The 21,431-nt window shown below is 50.3% G+C and overlaps 2 protein-coding genes across 3 annotated transcripts in view; both read left to right on the forward strand.

Annotated features, from left to right (window-relative positions):
- The window catches only part of LOC137524134 (zinc finger protein 585A-like), a 122,888-nt gene extending 108,422 nt beyond the window's left edge, over positions 1–14,466 (forward strand). Inside the window, exon 9 of the mRNA XM_068243688.1 lies at positions 12,730–14,466. Coding sequence (XP_068099789.1) covers positions 12,730–14,033 — 1,304 coding nt within the window. The 3' untranslated portion in view covers positions 14,034–14,466. The remainder of the gene's footprint in view (positions 1–12,729) is intronic.
- Positions 1–21,431, forward strand: part of LOC137524127 (zinc finger protein 605-like) — a 93,593-nt gene that overhangs the window by 28,354 nt on the left and 43,808 nt on the right. Inside the window, exons 8-9 of one of the 2 annotated variants that reach the window (XM_068243670.1) lie at positions 1,006–1,103; positions 1,211–1,337. The exons of the other annotated variant lie outside the window; for it this stretch is intronic. Coding sequence (XP_068099771.1) covers positions 1,006–1,103; positions 1,211–1,337 — 225 coding nt within the window. The remainder of the gene's footprint in view (positions 1–1,005; positions 1,104–1,210; positions 1,338–21,431) is intronic. 2 annotated transcript variants of the gene reach the window in all.

A 21,431-nucleotide genomic window follows, 5' to 3' on the forward strand; every position in this document is an offset into this window, starting at 1 on the left:
CTGACTCCTTGACCCTTCCTATAAACATATAGGAGCAGCCAGAGGAGCTTGTGTGGCAAGGAAGGGCTGGTGAATGCGGGAGTCTGACTGAGCCACACACACAGTTTGATTACCTGGCTAGCTGAGCTTACTGTGTGACTGTCGCTGCTGCAGTGCTCTCTCCCTGGTGTCTGCGTGGTGACATGGTGTTTGCAGGGCTGGATGTGGAGAGTGGCTGGCTGCCTTCCTGGGGGAAAGAAGTACATCCGTGACCCAGCGGCAGCCGCTCCTCCTGCAGACAATGCAGTCTTCGCGGACTGGAGGATTGTGCTTTTCCTCCTGGCTCGGCTCCATGTGCGCGCTGACAGGCGTGTGGGGGTGGTCTGGCTCAGCTGCCTCTCTTTCTATAGGCTGAAGAGAGGCGCCAGTTTCAAAATGCTGCCACTGATTGGAGAGAGAGCTAAGGGAGGAAGGGAGGGACAGAGGAGGACTCTTCTTTACTCAGCCGCCCGGAGTATCGCGGCTCTCTGTAGTGAAGAGCCTATGCTCAGCAGCATCGCTGGGACAATTGTACACATTTATACGGACGGTCTCGGCGCAGGGGGAGGTTCCAGACACCCGGAACACCCCCTTCCGTGCGCCAGTGTACAGCCACACCTGCATGCTAGCACAAAGCCTCTTGTGGACTGTGCAGGCGTGGCTGTACTCTCACACATTTAGCGTGGCCACGCTCGTACACAGAGGGTTGTGCAGCCACGCCCACATATCTGACAAGGGTGAGTAGGATGAATACCTCTCCCTGGATATGACTGGGACATCTCTGCCAATCCCCATCTAATAAGGAGCTTATTTTAGAGCATGGGTTAGTTGTCTGTGAGCTGCAATACACTGCAGAGCTCCCCCAGCCGCACACAAAGCTGCTTCTGTACAGCAGTCACTGGGACTACATGGCAGAGATCACTTTTATGCTGTAATAGAGGAATCTTATATTTCTGCCTTTCCCACCCCTGTGTGTGTTCCCTACAGGTGGATCCAGTAACAGAACCTCACCGGAGAGATATACAGGTCCTCTTTATTCCCAGGATTGTACACAGGAAGATCACACCATCCCCCACCCTCATCAGGTAGATGGAACTGAGGCTGTAAACACAACATACTCCATATGGAATGACCTCCCTTCATCAGTGCTTGCATTGTAACAGTATTATTTCCTGTTATTTTCTGTGTTTAGGGTGAAGAAGTGACGGATGTGAAGCTGGAGGATGGAGATGATGAAGAGACACATGTGAAGGAGGAGCAGCAGTCTGCAGAGGAGAGTGACATGATGGGGACCAGTGACTTAGGGATGCCACTTCCAGGTGAACAAGCAGAATTTCCCACCTATTGGGTGCCCCAGGCAAGACCATGTGCACCATCCCTCCGGCCTTCATATTGGCTTCAATTCACTAAGACCTGTTTGGTAAAAGATAATAGGTCGGTAAAATACCACATTCGGTAAATCATGTATATTCTGTGTATCAGTCTTTCCCTGTTCATCTTTGAAGGGATACAGGGAAACTCTATGAATGTGTCCTGCTCCTGCATCATGTGTATTGTTTATTTTCTGATGTCCCGCCCGGCAGTATATCGGTACCAATGGAGTTAGTAGAAGGACAAGGTGGCTCTCCTATTGGCTGGCTCCATTGCCAGGACATTTTACTGAATGGTTGTCAGTTACTGACAACTCCGGGCTTAATACCATTATTGTTTTTTGGATTTATATAGCACCAACATATTATGGAACGATAGACCATAAATAAGGTTACAGACAATGATAATAGTGGTAACAGAGAACACAATGCAGGCAATAAGCAGTAAGACACACAATGCCAGATCATGCACTGGAGTAGTAGTCCAAGTAATTCAAGTTCACGTTATTCTGTGGGCAAGAGTGATCAGGTAGAATACACAATGAGGGAGGGCCCTAGGCTTACAATCTAAAGGGTGGGGTGGTGACCCGATAGGAGAAGGCTGCACTGAGAGAGGTCATCGGTGAGCTAGGGTAGGCCTTCTTGAAGAGGTGAGTTTTGAGGGCTTGTTTGAAGGTGCTGAAGGAGGGGGTAAGCCTGATGGGCAATGGGAGAGAGTTCCACAGCAAGGGGGCAGTTCTAGTGAAGTCCTGTGCTTGCACACTGGAGTGGGAGATGCTCGGAGCAGTTATGAGGAGGTTGTTGGAGGAGTGAAGTGGGCGGCCAGGTGTGTTTCTGCTAACCAGGCCAGAGATGTAGGTTGGACAGGACTTGTGTATGGATTTGTAGGTCAAAAGTAGGATCTTAAAGCTAATTCTGAAGCAGATTGGTTGCCAATGGAGGGGTTTGCATAAGGGGAGTCATTGAGATTGGTGGAAGGAGTACATGAGTCTGGCAGCTGCATTTGTAGGTGGGGGCAATGCAGTTCAGAGGGAGGCCCAGCAGGAGGGGGTTGCAGTAGTAAAGGTGGGAGATGATGAGAGCCTGGACAAGACGCTTAGCAGTGTCCGGGGTCAGGAAGGGGCGGATCTTGACGATGTTGCCAAAATGGAAATTGCAGGCCCTAGTAATTGTTTGCTTGTGGGGGTTGAAGGAGAAGGCTGAGTCCAGAGTGACACCCAGGCAGCGGGCCTGTGTGGTTGGACAGAAGATTGTACCAGTCAGGGGGTGAAATTGTACAGGGTGGTAACATTTGGAGCTCTATTTTATCCAGGTTTAACTTCAGGAGCCTGGCTGACATCCAGGATGAGCTGACTGAGAAGCAGGAGGATACCATCTCCATGGGGGTGGTGGTGGAAAAGTCCTTGGCTGGTCAGAAAATACCAAACAGCTCACTTTTTTTACCAAATGCTTTAATCTTAGTGAATTGACAGTCAGTAATTGACCTCAGTAGTTTGTCATTTTACTGTCCCATGCAACAACAGACTTAGTGAATTGACATTTGATTAAATGTTGGGGAAAATTAGCTGTTTGCTGCATTGCTGAATGGGGTAATGCTTGGTGAATTGCAGCCATTGTGGGATATTGTGTACTATTCAGCCTGGATCGGCTGCATTGAGTGGGCTGGTCATTGATTGTAGATTACAATGTGGCCACATATGAAATATCGAAAACATCTGATCAATCCTATAGAGAAAAGAGAGTATGTTTTTCGGTTGGAATTATCAATGAAGTCCCCTAAAATGTTTGCAGCCTTCTGATCTATCGGCTGTGGTGGCAAAAATCTGATCAGTCTTTAGAAAGATCTGAATAGTAGGTGGTGCATCGGCTTGATTTTTCAAACGATACAATCAATCAAGAAAACACACAGTGCTGTAACCCTTCAGCACTTACATTTTTGTATCTATACTGATACACTGTGCTGTGTGGTATATTTGTGGTGCTATGTGGCACCTTGCTGTGTATTGGGGCACCCAGTCTGGGGCGCATGAGAGACCGGCCCAGCTGCCTACAGAATACTGCTGCCAGACTGTTAACCAACCAACCCCATCACTGCCACATAACGCCAGTCCTGCATTCCCTTCACTGGGTACCTATAGAATGGAGGGTCCTATTCAAGATCGGCCTACTGACATTTAAATCACTGATTAATCTGGGCCCTGGATACATGAAAGAAATGTTACAGCTGCGTAGCAATCCCCGCATTCTCACGCAGATCCACAGGTTCTAATAATCTAGTCATACCCACAGTCCACTTGGAAACTTTTGGTCCCAGAACCTTCTGTCATGCTGCCCCTATGTTATGGAACTCCTTACCTCAACAGATCACGACAGCTCCATCCCTGGACGTGTTTAAATCCAGACTGAAAACCCCCTTGTTCAGTTTGGCATTTGCAAAAATATAACTTTTGTTGTGTGAATACTTCATCCTACTACCAATTACTGAATCTGCGAGAGCTTAAGCCCTTTGAGTCCTATGGGAGAAAAGCGCTATAGAAATGATATTGTATTGTATTGCCTGGCAGGGGTGTGAGCATATACTGGGGGTGCATGATAGACCGGCCCGGCTGCCTGGCAGGAGTGTGAGTATATACAGGGGGTGCATGAGAGACCGGCCCAGCTGCCTGGCAGGAGCGTGAGTATATACAGGGGGGTGCATGATAGACCGGCCCGGCTGCCTGGTAGGAGCGTGAGTATATACAGGGGATGCATGAGAGACCGGCCTGGCTGCCTGGCAGGAGTGTGAGTATATACAGGGGGGGCGCATGAGAGACCGGCCCGGCTGCCTGGCAGGAGCATGGCTATATACAGGGGGCGCATGAGAGACCGGCCCGGCTGCCTGGCAGGAGCATGGCTATATACAGGGGGCGCATGAGAGACCGGCCCTGTTGCCTGGAAGGAGTGTGAGTATATACAGGGGGTGCATGAGAGACCGGCCCGGCTATCTGGTAGGAGTGTGAGTATATACAGGGGGATGCATGAGAGACCGGCCCGGCTGTCTGGTAGGAGCGTGAGTATATACAGGGGGGTGCGTGAGAGACGGGCCCGGCTGCCTGGCAGGAGTGTGAGTATATACAGGGGGGTGCATGAGAGACTGGCCCGGCTGCCTGGCAGGAGTGTGAGTATATAGAGGGGGGAGCATGAGAGGCCGGCCTGGCTGCCTGGCAGGAGTGTGAGTATATACAGGGGGGTGCATGAGAGACTGGCCTGGCTGCCTGGCAGGTGTGTGAGTATATACAGGGGGATGCATGAGAGACTAGCCCAGCTGCCTGGCAGGAGTGTGAGTATATACAGGGGGTGCATGAGAGACCGGCCCAGCTGCCTGGCAGGAGTGTGAGTATATACAAGGGGTGCATGAGAGACCGGCCCGGCTGCCTGGCAGGAGTGTGAGTATATACAGGGGGGTGCATGAGAGACCGGCCTGGCTGCCTGGTAGGAGTGTGAGTATATACAGAGGGATGCATGAGAGACTGGACCGGCTGCCTGGCAGGAGTGTGAGTATATACAGGGAGGCGCATGAGAGACCGGCCCAGCTGCCTGGCAGGAGTGTGAGTATATACAGGGGGTGCATGAGAGACCGGCCCAGCTGCCTGGCAGGAGTGTGAGTATATACAGAGGGATGCATGAGAGACTGGACCGGCTGCCTGGCAGGTGTGTGAGTATATACAGGGGGTGCATGAGAGACCGGCCCGGCTGCCTGGCAGGAGTGTGAGTATATACAGGGGGATGCATGAGAGACTAGCCCAGCTGCCTGGCAGGAGTGTGAGTATATACAGGGGATGCATGAGAGACCGGCCCGGCTGCCTGGCAGGAGTGTGAGTATATACAGGGGGGTGCATGAGAGACCGGCCTGGCTGCCTGGCAGGAGCGTGAGTATATACAGGGGGTGCATGAGAGACTGGCCCGGCTGCCTGGCAGGAGTGTGAGTATATATAGGGGGCACATGAGAGACCGGCCTGGCTGCCTGGTAGGAGTGTGAGTATATACAGAGGGATGCATGAGAGACTGGACCGGCTGCCTGGCAGGAGTGTGAGTATATACAGGGGGGCGCATGAGAGACCGGCCCTGCTGCCTGGCAGGAGTGTGAGTATATACAGGGGGGTGCATGAGAGACCGGCCTGGCTGCCTGGCAGGAGCGTGAGTATATACAGGGGGTGCATGAGAGACTGGCCCGGCTGCCTGGCAGGAGTGTGAGTATATATAAGGGGCACATGAGAGACTGGCCTGGCTGCCTGGCAGGAGTGTGAGTATATACAGGGGGGTGCATGAGAGACTGGCCTGGCTGCCTGGCAGGAGTGTGAGTATATACAGGGGGCGCATGAGAGACCGGCCTGGCTGCCTGGCAGGAGTGTGAGTATATACAGGGGGCGCATGAGAGACCGGCCCGGCTGCCTGGCAGGAGTGTGAGTATATACAGGGGGGCGCATGAGAGACCGGCCCTGCTTCCTGCCAGGAGTGTGAGTATATACAGGGGGGTGCATGAGAGACCGGCCTGGCTGCCTGGCAGGAGCGTGAGTATATACAGGGGGGTACATGAGAGACCGGCCCGGCTGCCTGGCAGGAGTGTGAGTATATACAGGGGGTGCATGAGAGACCGGCCCAGCTGCCTGGCAGGAGTGTGAGTATATACAGGGGGGTGCATGAGAGACCGGCCCGGCTGCCTGGCAGGAGTGTGAGTATATACAGGGGGGTGCATGAGAGACTGGCCCGGCTACCTGGCAGGAGTGTGAGTATATACAGTGGGTGCATGAGAGACCGGCCCAGCTGCCTGGCAGGAGTGTAAGTATATACAGGGGGGGGGTGCATGAGAGACTGGCCCGGCTGCCTGGCAGGAGTGTGAGTATATACAGGGGGGTGCATGAGAGACCGGCCCGGCTGCCTGGCAGGAGTGTGAGTATATACAGGGGGTGCATGAGAGACCGGCCCAGCTGCCTGGCAGGAGTGTGAGTATATACAGGGGGTGCATGAGAGACCGGCCCAGCTGCCTGGCAGGAGTGTGAATATATACAGGGGGGTGCATGAGAGACCCGCCCGGCTGCCTGGCAGGAGCGTGAGTATATACAAGGGGGTGCATGAGAGACTGGCCCGGCTGCCTGGCAGGAGTGTGAGTATATACAGGGGGTGCATGAGAGAGCGGCCCAGCTGCCTGGCAGGAGTGTGAGTATATACAGGGGGTGCATGAGAGACCGGCCCGGCTGCCTGGCAGGAGCGTGAGTATATACAGGGGATGCATGAGAGACCGGCCCGGCTGCCTGGCAGGAGTGTGAGTATATACAGGGGGGTGCATGAGAGACTGACCTGGCTGCCTGGCAGGAGTGTGAGTATATACAGGGGGGTGCATGAGAGACTGACCTGGCTGCCTGGCAGGGGTGTGAGTATATACAGGGGATGCATGAGAGACTGACCTGGCTGCCTGGCAGGAGTGTGAGTATATACAGGGGATGCATAAGAGACCGGCCCAGCTGCCTGGCAGGAGTGTAAGTATATACAGGGCGGTGCATGAGAGACTGGCCCGGCTGCCTGGCAGGAGTGTGAGTATATACAGGGCGGTGCATGAGACACTGGCCCGGCTGCCTGGCAGGAGTGTGAGTATATACAGGAGGATGCATAAGAGACTGACCCGGCTGCCTGGCAGGAGTGTGAGTATATACAGGGGGGTGCATGAGAGACCGGCCCAGCTGCCTGGCAGGAGTGTGAGTATATACAGGGGGGTGCATGAGAGACTGGCCCGGCTGCCTGGCAGGAGCGTGAGTATATACAGGGGGGTGCATGAGAGACTGGCCCGGCTGCCTGGCAGGAGTGTGAGTATATACAGGGGGTGCATGAGAGACCGGCCCAGCTGCCTGGCAGGAGTGTAAGTATATACAGGGGGGGTGCATGAGAGACTGGCCCGGCTGCCTGGCAGGAGTGTGAGTATATACAGGGGGTGCATGAGAGACCGGCCCAGCTGCCTGGCAGGAGTGTGAGTATATACAGGGGGTGCATGAGAGACCGGCCCAGCTGCCTGGCAGGAGCGTGAGTATATACAGGGGGGTGCATGAGAGACTGGCCCGGCTGCCTGGCAGGAGTGTGAGTATATACAGGGGGTGCATGAGAGAGCGGCCCAGCTGCCTGGCAGGAGTGTGAGTATATACAGGGGGTGCATGAGAGACCGGCCCGGCTGCCTGGCAGGAGCGTGAGTATATACAGGGGATGCATGAGAGACCGGCCTGGCTGCCTGGTAGGAGTGTGAGTATATACAGGGGGTGCATGAGAGACCGGCCCAGCTGCCTGGCAGGAGCGTGAGTATATACAGGGGATACATGAGAGACCGGCCCGGCTGCCTGGCAGGAGTGTGAGTATATACAGGGGGGTGCATGAGAGACTGACCTGGCTGCCTGGCAGGAGTGTGAGTATATACAGGGGGTGCATAAGAGACTGACCTGGCTGCCTGGCAGGAGCGTGAGTATATACAGGGGATGCATGAGAGACCGGCCCGGCTGCCTGGCAGGAGTGTGAGTATATACAGGGGGGCGCATGAGAGACTGGCCCGGCTGCCTGGCAGGAGTGTGAGTATATACAGGGCGGTGCATGAGAGACTGGCCCGGCTGCCTGGCAGGAGTGTGAGTATATACAGGAGGATGCATAAGAGACTGACCCGGCTGCCTGGCAGGAGTGTGAGTATATACAGGGGGGTGTATGAGAGACCGGCCCAGCTGCCTGGCAGGAGTGTGAGTATATACAGGGGAGTGCATGAGAGACTGGCCCGGCTGCCTGGCAGGAGTGTGAGTATATACAGGGGGTGCATGAGAGACCGGCCTGGCTGCCTGGCAGGAGTGTGAGTATATACAGGGGGGTGCATGAGAGACTGGCCCGGCTGCCTGGCAGGAGTGTGAGTATATACAGGGGGCGCATGAGAGACCGGCCCGGCTGCCTGGCAGGAGTGTGAGTATATACAGGGAGGTGCATGAGAGACCGGCCCGGCTGCCTGGCAGGAGTGTGAGTATATACAGGGGGGTGTATGAGAGACTGGCCCGGCTTCCTGGCAGGGGTGTGAGTATATACAGGGGGGTGTATGAGAGACTGGCCTGGCTGCCTGGTAGGAGTGTGAGTATATACAGGGGGTGCATGAGAGACCGGCCTAGCTGCCTGGCAGGAGTGTGAGTATATACAGGGGGTGCATGAGAGACCGGCCCGGCTGCCTGGCAGGAGTGTGAGTATATACAGGGGGTGCATGAGAGACCGGCCCAGCTGCCTGGCAGGAGTGTGAGTATATACAGGGGGGTGCATGAGAGACTGACCTGGCTGCCTAGCAGGAGTGTGAGTATATACAGGGGGGTGCATGAGAGACTGACCTGGCTGCCTGGCAGGAGTGTGAGTATATACAGGGGATGCATGAGAGACTGACCTGGCTGCCTGGCAGGAGTGTGAGTATATACAGGGGATGCATGAGAGACCGGCCCGGCTGCCTGGCAGCGGCAGGAGTGTAAGTATATACAGGGCGGTGCATGAGAGACTGGCCCGGCTGCCTGGCAGGAGTGTGAGTATATACAGGGCGGTGCATGAGAGACTGGCCCGGCTGCCTGGCAGGAGTGTGAGTATATACAGGAGGATGCATAAGAGACTGACCCGGCTGCCTGGCAGGAGTGTGAGTATATACAGGGGGGTGCATGAGAGACCGGCCCAGCTGCCTGGCAGGAGTGTGAGTATATACAGGGGGGTGCATGAGAGACTGGCCCGGCTGCCTGGCAGGAGTGTGAGTATATACCGGGGGTGCATGAGAGACCGGCCTGGCTGCCTGGCAGGAGTGTGAGTATATACAGGGGGGTGCATGAGAGACTGGCCCGGCTGCCTGGCAGGAGTGTGAGTATATACAGGGAGGTGCATGAGAGACCGGCCCGGCTGCCTGGCAGGAGTGTGAGTATATACAGGGGGGTGTATGAGATACTGGCCCGGCTGCCTGGCAGGGGTGTGAGTATATACAGGGGGGTGCATGAGAGACCGGCCTGGCTGCCTGGTAGGAGTGTGAGTATATACAGGGGGTGCATGAGAGACCGGCCCAGCTGCCTGGCAGGAGTGTGAGTATATACAGGGGGTGCATGAGAGACCGGCCCGGCTGCCTGGCAGGAGTGTGAGTATATACAGGGGGTGCATGAGAGACCGGCCCAGCTGCCTGGCAGGAGTGTGGGTATATACAGGGGGGTGCATGAGATACCGGCCCGGCTGCCTGGCAGGAGCGTGAGTATATACAGGGGGGTGCATGAGAGACTGTCCCGGCTGCCTGGCAGGAGTGTGAGTATATACAGGGGGTGCATGAGAGACCGTCCCGGCTGCCTGGCAGGAGTGTGAGTATATACAGGGGGTGCATGAGAGACCGGCCCAGCTGCCTGGCAGGAGCGTGAGTAAATACAGGGGATGCATGAGAGACCGGCCCGGCTGCCTGGCAGGAGTGTGAGTATATACAGGGGATGCATGAGAGACCGGCCCGGCTGCCTGGCAGGAGTGTGAGTATATACAGGGGGTGCATGAGAGACTGGCCCGGCTGCCTGGCAGGAGTGTGAGTATATACAGGGCGGTGCATGAGAGACAGGCCCGGCTGCCTGGCAGGAGTGTGAGTATATACAGGAGGATGCATGAGAGACTGACCCGGCTGCCTGGCAGGAGTGTGAGTATATACAGGGGGGTGCATGAGAGACCGGCCTGGCTGCCTGGCAGGAGCGTGAGTATATACAGGGGGGTGCATGAGAGACTGGCCCGGCTGCCTGGCAGGAGTGTGAGTATATACAGGGGGGTGCATGAGAGACCGGCCTGGCTGCCTGGCAGGAGTGTGAGTATATACAGGGGGTGCATGAGAGGCCGGCCTGTCTGCCTGGCAGGAGTGTGAGTATATACAGGGGGGTGCATGAGAGAGTGGCACGGCTGCCTGGCAGGAGCGTGAGTATATACAGGGGGTGCATGAGAGACCGGCCCGGCTGCCTGGCAGGCGTGTGAGTATATACAGGGGGTGCATGAGAGACCGGCCCGGCTGCCTGGCAGGAGTGTGAGTATATACAGGGGGTGCATGAGAGACCGGCCTGGCTGCCTGGCAGGAGTGTGAGTATATACAGGGGGTGCATGAGAGACCTGCCTGGCAGGAGCGTGAGTATATACAGGGGGTGCATGAGAGACCGGCCCGGCTGCCTGGCAGGCGTGTGAGTATATACAGGGGGTGCATGAGAGACCGGCCCGGCTGCCTGGCAGGAGCGTGAGTATATACAGGGGGTGCATGAGAGACCGGCCTGGCTGCCTGGCAGGAGTGTGAGTATATACAGGGGGGTGTATGAGAGACTGGCCCGGCTGCCTGACAGGAGTGTGAGTATATACAGGGCAGTGCATGAGAGGCCGGCCTGTCTGCCTGGCAGGAGTGTGAGTATATACAGGGAGGTGGGCAGCACGGTGGCGTAGTGGTTAGCTTTCTCGCCTTGCAGCGCTGGGTCCCTGGTTTGAATCCCAGCCAGGGTACTATCTGCAAAGAGTTTGTATGTTTTCTCCGTGTCTGCGTGGGTTTCCTCCGGGCACTCCGGTTTCCTCCCACATTCCAAAAACATACGGATAAGTTAATTGGCTCCCTCTAAAATTGGCCCTAGACTACAGTACTTACACTACATAATATAGACATATGGCAATGGTAGGGATTAGATTGTGAGCTCCTTTGAGGGACAGCTAGTGACTAGACAAAATATATATATATATATATATATATATATATATATATATATATATATATATATATATATATATATATATATATATATATACACTGTACAGCGCTGCGTAATATGTCGGCGCTATATAAATACTAAATAATAATAAAAAAAAATAATAATAATAGGTGCATGAGAGACCGGCCCGGCTGCCTGGCAGGAGTGTGAGTATATACAGGGGGGTGCATGAGAGACCGGCCCGGCTGCCTGGCAGGAGTGTGAGTATATACAGGGCGGTGCATGAGAGACTGGCCCGGCTGCCTGGCAGGAGTGTGAGTATATACAGGGGGGCGCATGAGAGACCGGCCCGGCTGCTTGGCAGGAGTGTGAGTATATACAGGGGGGTGCGTGAGAGACCGGCCCAGCTGCCTGGCAGGAGTGTGAGTATATACAGGGGGTGCATGAGAGACTGGCCCGGCTGCCTGGCAGGAGTGTGAGTATATACAGGGGGGTGCATGAGAGACTGGCCCGGCTGCCTGGCAGGAGTGTGAGTATATACAGGGCGGTGCATGAGAGACTGGCCCGGCTGCCTGGCAGGAGTGTGAGTATATACAGGGGGTGCATGAGAGACCGGCCCGGCTGCCTGGCAGGAGTGTGAGTATATACAGGGGGCGCATGAGAGACCGGCCTGGCAGGAGTGTGAGTATATACAGGGGGGTGCATGAGAGGCTGGCCTGGCTGCCTGGCAGGAGTGTGAGTATATACAGGGGGGTGCATGAGAGGCCAGCCCGGCTGCCTGGCAGGAGTGTGAGTATATACAGGGAGGTGCATGAGAGACCGGCCTGGCTGCCTGGCAGGAGTGTGAGTATATACAGGGGGGTGCATGAGAGACTGTCCCGGCTGCCTGGCAGGAGTGTGAGTATATACAGGGGGGCGCATGAGAGACCGGCCCGGCTGCCTGGCAGGAGCGTGAGTATACAGGCAGCCCCCAGCCAGCCGGTCCCCGTGTGCCTCTTACTCTATCACTGCTGTGTGTCCTCTCCGGCTTACCTGAAGCCTGTGTCACCTGCATGTGCTGCCGTATAGGTAACGCTCTCATACTGCAGCAAATGGAGGCAACACAGTCTTCATAATGCCGGAGACCCCACACTGCAGGGATAGAGTAAGAGGAGCACGGGGGTCTTTCCTGCACCACCCTGTATATTCTCTTGTCATTATCTGTCACTGCTACGGCAACACACATGACTGCTGACCGGACAATGACTGTTCTCTGACTGTTATTATTTCTCCAACAGATTATGGTGCAGAAGATAATGGTGCCGCACTACATTTACCAGCAGGAAACTCCATTGCTGATAATATACCCAGCAGACGTCACCATGAGGACAAATCACCAGATCTCTCCAATCCTGAGGAACCTCCTGATAGATCCCATCCTGTTACCTCAAATACCCATCCAAAGTGTCACAGTGCCGATAGATCAGGAGATCCGTCTTATTCTGGGGAATGTTCCAGTAACTCTTTTATTGATAGAGAGGGAGGTGGGAAGAATTATCAGTGCTCAGAATGTGGGAAATTTTGTAAAAACACATCACACCTTGCTGCACATGTGAGAGTACATACCGGGGAGCAGCAATTTCCATGTTCTGAGTGTGGGAAATGTTTCAGTCGAAAAGGTAATTTTCTTGTACATCAGAGAACTCACACAGGAGAGCGTCCTTATTCATGTCCTGAATGTGAGAAATGTTTCGGTGTGAAAGCTCATCTTCTTAGACATCAGAGCATTCACAGAGGAGAGCGTCTTTATTCATGTTCTGAGTGTGGGAAATGTTTCAGTCGAAAAGGTAATTTTCTTGTACATCAGAGAAGTCACACAGGAGAGCGTCCTTATTCATGTTCAGAATGTGGTAAATGTTTCAGTCATAGTGCTACTTTTCTTAGACATCAGAGCATTCACAGAGAAGAGCGTCTTTATTCATGTTCAGAGTGTGGAAAATGTTTCATTCAGAAAGCTTATCTTCTTTCACATCAGAAATCTCACACAGGAGAGCGTCCTTATTTGTGCTCAGAGTGTGGGAAATATTTCAGTCGGAAAACTGTTCTTCTTAGACATCAGAGAACTCACACAGGAGAGCGTCCTTATTTGTGCTCAGAGTGTGGGAAATATTTCAGTCAGAAAACTGTTCTTCTTAGACATCAGAGAACTCACACAGGAGAGCGTCCTTATTTGTGCTCAGAGTGTGGGAAATATTTCAGTCAGAAAACTGTTCTTCTTAGACATCAGAGAAGTCACACAGGTGAACATCCTTATTCATGTTCCAAGTGTGGGAAATGTTTTATTACCAAATCGAATCTTCTCAGACACCAGAGAACTCACATAAGAGAGCGTTTTTATTCGTGTTCGAAGTGTAAAAAATCTTTTAGTCAGAGAAGTGATCTTCTTTCACATCAGAAAATTCACACAGAAGAGTGTCCTTATTTGTGTCCTGAGTGTGGGAAATGTTTCAATAAGAAAGATCGTCTTCTCAGACATCAGAGAAGTCACACGGGAGTGTGTCCATATTCATGTTCAGAGTGTGAGAAATGTTTCCTTCAGAAATCTGATCTTCTTAGACATCAGAGAACTCACACAGGAGAGCGTCCTTATTTATGTTCTGAATGTGGGAAATCTTTCAATCGGAAAGCCCATCTTGTTAATCATCAGAGAATTCACACAGGAGAGCGTCCTTATTCGTGTCATGAATGTGGGAAACGTTTCTGTGTGAACTCTCATCTTGTTAAACATCAGAGAAGTCACACAGGAGAGCGTCCTTATTCATGTCCTGAATGTGGGAAATGTTTTGGTCAGAAAGCTACTCTTATTAAACATCTTAGAAGTCACACAGGAAAGCGTCTTTATTCACGTCAAGAATGTGGAGGAAAGTTACAGTCGGGCAGCTTATGAAGCTACGGGGATACAAGCACAAGTCTCCTGGAAGCACATATTATTAGAGCAGCAGCAATGGCCTCACAGTGCTGGAACTACACTACAGATGTCACCTGCTCTACATTCAGGACTTTCTCCAAGCTGGGGACTCATCCTAACCTCTCATTTCTTGCTGATCATCTCAGACCATGATCATGTCAAACGTACTCTCAGAACACGCCTTTTCAGACAAGCCTACAATTTGTTGTAGGTCTTCCTTGTTGTTTCCAAGGGCTCACAAGGGCAGGGACCTCCTCCTATTGTTTCTCATTTTGCTGTATTTTATCATATTAACGTTTACCAATTTTAGTAATTTCTCAAACCACACATTAACTATGTATTTATTTGTACTTGAATTGCTGGATGTCATGATTGTACAGTTATCTGAAATGGAAACAGGAGGTGAAAATAAACTGATAAGATAAACAATTGTATCTATCCTTTTTCTCCTAAATTTTTTTTTTTTTTTTTTTTTTTTTAGATATCCCGAGGTTTAAGTTTAGTGTTTCACTCAGTTCAATGACATATGTATTGAAGTATGCAAGATTAGATCTAAACTCTATGAACCATTGACCTTTTTTATCTCTTTCTTGCCCTCAGAAGCCATTTTCTGCCAGGACAGTGTTTTGTGGCTGTAATTCCTTATCATTGATTGTTATGCTATATTCAGTCCTGGACAAAAACTGTCCCTTGCATACCTGATTTCTAAGTCTTTCAGGCAGAGAAATAATAAAAAAAAAAGGAACACAGCCTAGTTATTTGTGTACTTGGCACTGTACATACACATGTCTCATCATGTCACATTTATCTACTTATATGTGTTTTTAATTTCTAGGTTAGCATGGGTGTCACTTGTTCTTTAAGGTGGACAGTGGGAATGAGAGGAATACAAATTCAAAAGGACCTTGTAGTTTTGGAGAAACCCGATGTTAAAGTTGGAGGAAAAATGTTGCTATTTACATGCGGTAGAATGACAGATAATGTATTAACATGTATATAAATGTTTGGTCTGTTAACAGAGCAATGGGAATCTGGAGATCAGTGAATGGGAATGCAATTCCCTGAACTAGGTCCCTGTGTCAATGATCGCTGGCATCAAAGAGATTCCTGAGGTCATTGTACAAAACAAAAGTAACCCACACACGCGTTACTTCCTGCTAGCGTACTAACAGTACACACAGGAAGAAAAAGTGTGAGGACATCTTGTGGCCAAATAGTAAAATTACACCTACATACATTTAAAAAAATAAAAATACATTTCCATGCTATTAAAATTAATCCCTTACCTCCCACACTCTCCCATAGTTACTTAAATAAAACTTTTGCATAAAAAAAATAAAACTATTAAACAAATACGTAAATAGTTTCCTTAGGGACTGAACTTTTTTTAATATGTATGTCAAGAGGGTATATTACTGTTATTTTTGAAAATATGGGCTTGTAGTTAGTGATGGGCGCAAAACTGAAAAAATGCACCTTTATTTGCAAACAAAATACTGGCGCTACACATTGAACTAGGGAGATATTTTAAGCGTTGTAATAACCGGGACAAATGGGCAACTACAATGTGTGGTTTTTATCAGTGGCACGTTTTATTTTAAAACTATAAAGGCCAAAAACTGAGGAATAATGATTTTACATTTTTTTTCTTATTATTCCAGTTAAAATACATTTAGCATACAATAATTATTAGCAAAATGTACCACCCAAAGAAAGCCTAATTGGTGGTGAAAAAAAACAAGATATAGATAATTTATCTGTGATAAGTAGTGATTACGTTATTGGCATATGAAAGGAGCAATTAAAGGTGAAAATTGCTTTGGTAGTGGGATTGACAGCCACAAAATTAAATTCCATTTACCCCCTGCTCTGTGTTCATATGTGCAGCCTGGAACCTCACCCTGCATTGCAAGCATTCCAATCTATTCAGAAATGTTTCTGCTGTAATAAATCTTATCTTGGTCAGCCTGGCTCCATTCTCGCCATCGCCGAAGAGAGTGAGAGAGGGAAGCTTGACAACTCCCCTCCCACCCTCCTGCTCCACTCTGATTGGCTGAAGGCAGTTCAGTGTGAAGCTGAGCTGAAATCTGATCTCCCTGCTCTCATGTGTTTACAAAGCAAGCAAGCTAGAGCAGATTCTAGGAGAAAAAAAAAGTAAGGGAGGAAATGACGTCAGGATTGGCTTCAGTTAAAGGAAATTAAAAATGGCAAATGCCATGAACAGAATTCTCTTTATTTACTATAAAAAAAAATCACTGAAAGCAAAATGTGAACAGCACAATACATATTTTATGTAAGTAGAACAAGTGTTTATTTACGTATATATGAGTTTTTTTTTTCCTGGCATAGTATTACTGGCCCTGTTGCTTTAAAGTACCCCGACCTCGTTTTTTGAATAAAATGTGTTTTTGATGCTTTTTTATAATCTGTGCTGTGACATAAGAGTCACAGCACAATCTTTCCCCTTCAGCGCCCCCGTCCCCCGCTCTGCTCAGCCGCTTGAGGATGGGCAGGGAGAAAGCGTCAGTGCTTCCTCCTCTCTGCCCGTCAAAAAAACACGCCCCCTCCACTCACCTCTATTAGTTCCTATCTGCACAGCCCGCTGCTGAGCTGCACTGTGTGCAGTACTGAGATAATTTAGCTCAGAATGATAGTTTACTAATAGCTGTATTAGTACACTGTATCCAGTGATCCCCTGGGACAAGACTCCGAGAGATATCCACGCCCACTCAGGAAATATTTAACTTCTTCCCCTTTAAAAGAAAGGCCATGAGATTCCCTCCTCAGTTGAAATATTTCCTGCGCAGGCAAAGGATGGATTATTTCCCAGAGGTGAACCGGGTCTATGTGAGTAGGGCCTGGGGAGCCTCGTTGGGGGGTTTCCGAGACTGAGCTGGTCAGCATCAAGGTGATTTACCTTGCCTCGTGGTTGCTCCCTTTTGGAAAGGAGAGAGTGGGATGGTGTCCTCGATCCCTCTGTTGCTGGTTGGAAGTGGCTGCAGGCTGTCTCGTATGCTGGTGGAGACATGGCAGTGGAACAAAAGATCCACCGGGTCTGTTGTGGGGGAACTTAACCTCTTGTGGACCGCAGTACTAAACCCCCCTAAAGACTAGGCTATTTTTTGTTCAATTGGCCACTGCAGCTTTAAGGCCAGGCTGCAGGGCCGCACAACACAGCACACTAGTGATTCCAGCCCCCCCCCCCCCTTTTCTCCTCACCAACAGAGCTCTCTGTTGGTGGGGTCAGATCGCCCCCCTTATCCACCCCCCGTGTTTAAATATTTATGGGTTTTTTTATGAAATTTACTTATTTATTTACGTATCAATATTTTCCTAACTGTGGAAACAGACAGCTGAAATCTCCGAGACAGCTTTCTGTATCCTTCCCCTAAACCATGGTGGTGAACAATCTTTGTCTTCAGGTCATTTTAGAGTTGTTTTGAGACCCCCATGTTGCTACTCTTCAGAGAAAATTACAAGAAGAGGGAAACTTACAATTGACCCCCTTAAATACTATCTGTCATCATTGAATTCACCTGTGTATGTAGGTCCGGGGTCACTGAGCTTACCAAGCCAATTTGAGTTCCACTAATTAGTTCTAAAGGTTTCAGAAACAATAAAATGACGTGATTGCCTGAATTTATGCACCTGCCTAATTTTATTTAAACAATTATTGCACACTTTCTGTAGATCGAATAAACTTAATTTCACTTCTCAAATATCACTGTGTGCGTCTCCTATATGATATATTTAACTGACATGGCAATTAACAAGGTTGCCCAAACTTTCACATCCCACTGCATGCATATACAGTACATGTATATGCACATGTATGCATATACATGTACATGTATATGAATACACATGCACATACATGTATATGCATATACATATACAGTATATACATTGGTTCACTTCTCTTTTCCCTAAGGGCCTATTTCCACTACACGCAGATTGGATGCAGAAAAACTGATGCCAATGAAAGCCTATGGGACTGTTTCCACTAAACGCAATTTTTCTGATGCTGAATTTCCCATAGGCATTCATTGGAGTCAGTTTTTCTGCATCCATTCTACATTCAATCTGCGTGTAGTGGAAACAGGCCCTAAGCCAAAAAGATCAAAACCTTTCGCAAATTTCACAGCCAAATAAATTGCAAACCAACATTCGTGGAGAGCCTTATTGACTTTAAGGACAGGCGATGTTCTAACACCTTCAGGGCATTTCTGCAACCACAGTTTCTTTAAAAAAAGGTGTACAAAGAGTCCAAAACCCAGACAGTGGCATGGGGGAGGGGGATCAATGGCAAAATATTCAGCCAAAAAATACGTAGAGGATTTTTTAATGGTTTTTAAAAGAGATGTCAATACCGCTGACTTTAACGGTTAATAGCAAAGTCCCCATACATGCTAGAATCACCAAATTTGCTAGATACGTTAAAGAGAACAGTAACAACAAAGAAAATACATTTAAAAAAAAAATACCCTGTAGTTTCTTTGGGGAAATGGCTAAGGGGTACCTGAATACTCCACACTTATTTCACCACCAGGGGAGGGGCAGGCTTCTGGGGGTCCCCTTGTTAAAGCGGACTTCCAGATGTCACCATGAATGCCATCCTCCTGGGAAGAGCCCCTTGTCCATTCTCTGGACAAGGGCTCTGGGGGAGAGGGGGGGGCTGGACTGTCCCTCTCTTCCAGAACCCCCTCACACCATGGCCCAGGTGGGCTGAAATCACCTCTATACACCCACTGGGAGTGATGTGCTGTGCGGGTGTCTGCAGTGTGAGGGCTCATTTCCATATAGCGTGCTTATGGAAACGTGATCGCAGGGACAGCAGACAATGCATATACTGCACTGCCAGCCATTTCCATTGATACTTCACCGTAGTGCATCGTCTGCATTTCGGGGGGGGGGGGGGCTTCGGCCCGTGATCCTATTCAGTATAATGAATGGGATCACAAGCCCCGCCCCTTTGGGGCGTGACGCCTGGTGGCTCTGCGTTGTATTGGAAACCGTGTGAGCCGGCTGCACACAGCACATCGCTCTGAGTGCCTAGAGGTGATTTCACCTGTTCTGTGTTTTTTTTGCAAGCACAAGCAGCAGACAGATTCTTGCCTTGAAAAAGGGACCCTGTGCTGCCTTGAAATGTTGGCTTTATTAGGTTTCTATGAAGCTGTAAAGATTGTTTCAGGAAGTGCCAGCTTTCTCTTTTGAGTGGATGCAGTCGGAGCCACAAACAGGTGACAGGGCAGCGCAATGGAGAGAAGCCCATCCAAAACAGAGAGCAGGTAAGAAGAAGGATCCCAAACTGCACACGCTGGCATAGATGTGGTGTCAGCTCAGGTGTGCTTTACACAGTGACCGTTTACCACTTAGGGGTTAATTGAAGACAAGGCAAGGAAGAAAAGATCTTAAAGGGGAACTTCAGCCTAAACAAACATACTGCCATTAAGTTACATTAGTTATGTTAATTAGAATAGATAGGTAATATAATTTTTTACCCACCCGGTTTTAAAAGAACAGGCAAATGTTTGTGATTCATGGGGGCTGCCATCTTTGTCATGAGGGCAGCCATCTTTTTGGTTGAAAGGAGGTGACAGGGAGCATAAGACACAGTTCCAACTGTCCTGTGTCCTGATAACCCCTCCCAGCTGCATGCGCCAGGCTTCAAATGTCAAATTCAAATTGTAAAAAAAAAAAATCGCACCAAAACAGCAGAACGAGAACAACAACATAAGAAATCCCATCATGCTTTGCACAGCATCAGGGGAAAAATGCCCGGGCAGTTTTCTTCTGTGCAGCTAAAAATGAGGCTTGTATGAGAGAAACAAAGTTCTGATGCTGTGAAACTGTTAAAGAAACACCAGGCCTTTTCATTGCTGCTGTGTCGATTTTTAGTCTGGAGGTTCACTTTAAGGTACAACTGTAGAGAGAAGTATTTGAAACAAGCATGATGCTAATCTTGTCAGATCTAACAATAATGTCAGTAACACCAGCTGGGATCTGCACATCCATCTCCTGTACACCCCAAGCTGGGAGGGGCAGTGATGTAGGGGTGCTCTTCAGGGGGCCTGTGCCCCAGTACAGCTACCTTCTCTCCTCCCGCTGCCATCATAAATGCTTCACGCTACTCACAGGGGGCTGGGCAGGGGCGTAGCAATAGGGGGTGCAGAGGTAGCGACCGCATCGGGGCCCTTGGGTCTGAGGGGCCCCGAAGGGTCCACCCTCTATCACAGTATTAGCTCTCTATTGGTCCTGTGCTGGTAATAATCACTTCTATAGATGCTTTGAATAGTAGTAATCCTTAACACACTGTTCCCCAACCCCTTCTTGCACCTCTGACACTGGGGTTGTCCTTGGCAGGTTTTGGTGCGCCGTATCAATTGTTATGTATAGAGTGCTTGGGGGGGGGGGCCCATGTAAAACTTGCACCAGGGCCTACAGCTCTTTAGCTACGCCACTGGGGCTGGGCAATGTACTCTGCTGCAGTATCGGCTCCTCCCCTCCTGGTGGCGCTACTAACCGCACACAGATGTCAGCATTCTGGCTGCCAGCCCCTTAGTACCGTACCTCAGCTTGTACCCTCATCTCCCCTCCATTATCTGGCTGCTCCTGTGAGCTCTGTGGTCACTGACATGCACAGTAGGGGCAGCTGCAGCTTGTGCTGCTCCTCACTCAGATTTGAATCAGAAGATCTCTGTGACCATGCAGATTTTCCCCACTCCCCACAAGCTAATAGTAATTTAATAACAGTGCAGGAGATTTGGGTGCAGCCGGCGCCACCATAGACCATAATAGGAATTACAGCACACAGTGAGTAACTTCGGTAGCGTTAGAAGATGGAGCTGAAGTTACTTTTAAAACACTCTTGCTGGAAGCCAAATTACATCATTCCCCACCATCCACGTGGACCTGGAGGGGGAATAGTAATTAACACCGCCGGGACTTGTGCAGCCGCAGGATAAGTCATATACCGGCTGTACCCTGTGCCCAAGTCTACTAGCAGCGATTTCATATGTATGCCCCCCCAGCCCTACTGGGTTCTGAGATATGACATATGAACCTCTGAGGCGGGCTGCATTATGAAATTTGGACCAGAATTGGTGTGTGGGGGTCACCTCCCTAATTGGGGGTCCATAGGAGGCGTGGTTGTGGAGATTCTTGTCTGAAAGGGGTGGAGCTAAGGGGAAGAGTCGAGGGGGAGGGAGGTTCTAGCAGGAATGCTGATAGCCGTGTACAGTGAGTAGCACCACCAGGAGGGGAGGAGCAGATATTGCAGCAGAATACATTGCTGGGCCCCCGGTGAATAGCATGGCATGACAGCAGCATCTGGAGGGAGGGTAGAAAGTCTCTGCACTGTGAGTACATGTGGGCCCT

This window comes from Hyperolius riggenbachi, chromosome 7 (assembly GCF_040937935.1).
Source record: "Hyperolius riggenbachi isolate aHypRig1 chromosome 7, aHypRig1.pri, whole genome shotgun sequence".
NCBI lineage: Eukaryota > Metazoa > Chordata > Amphibia > Anura > Hyperoliidae > Hyperolius > Hyperolius riggenbachi.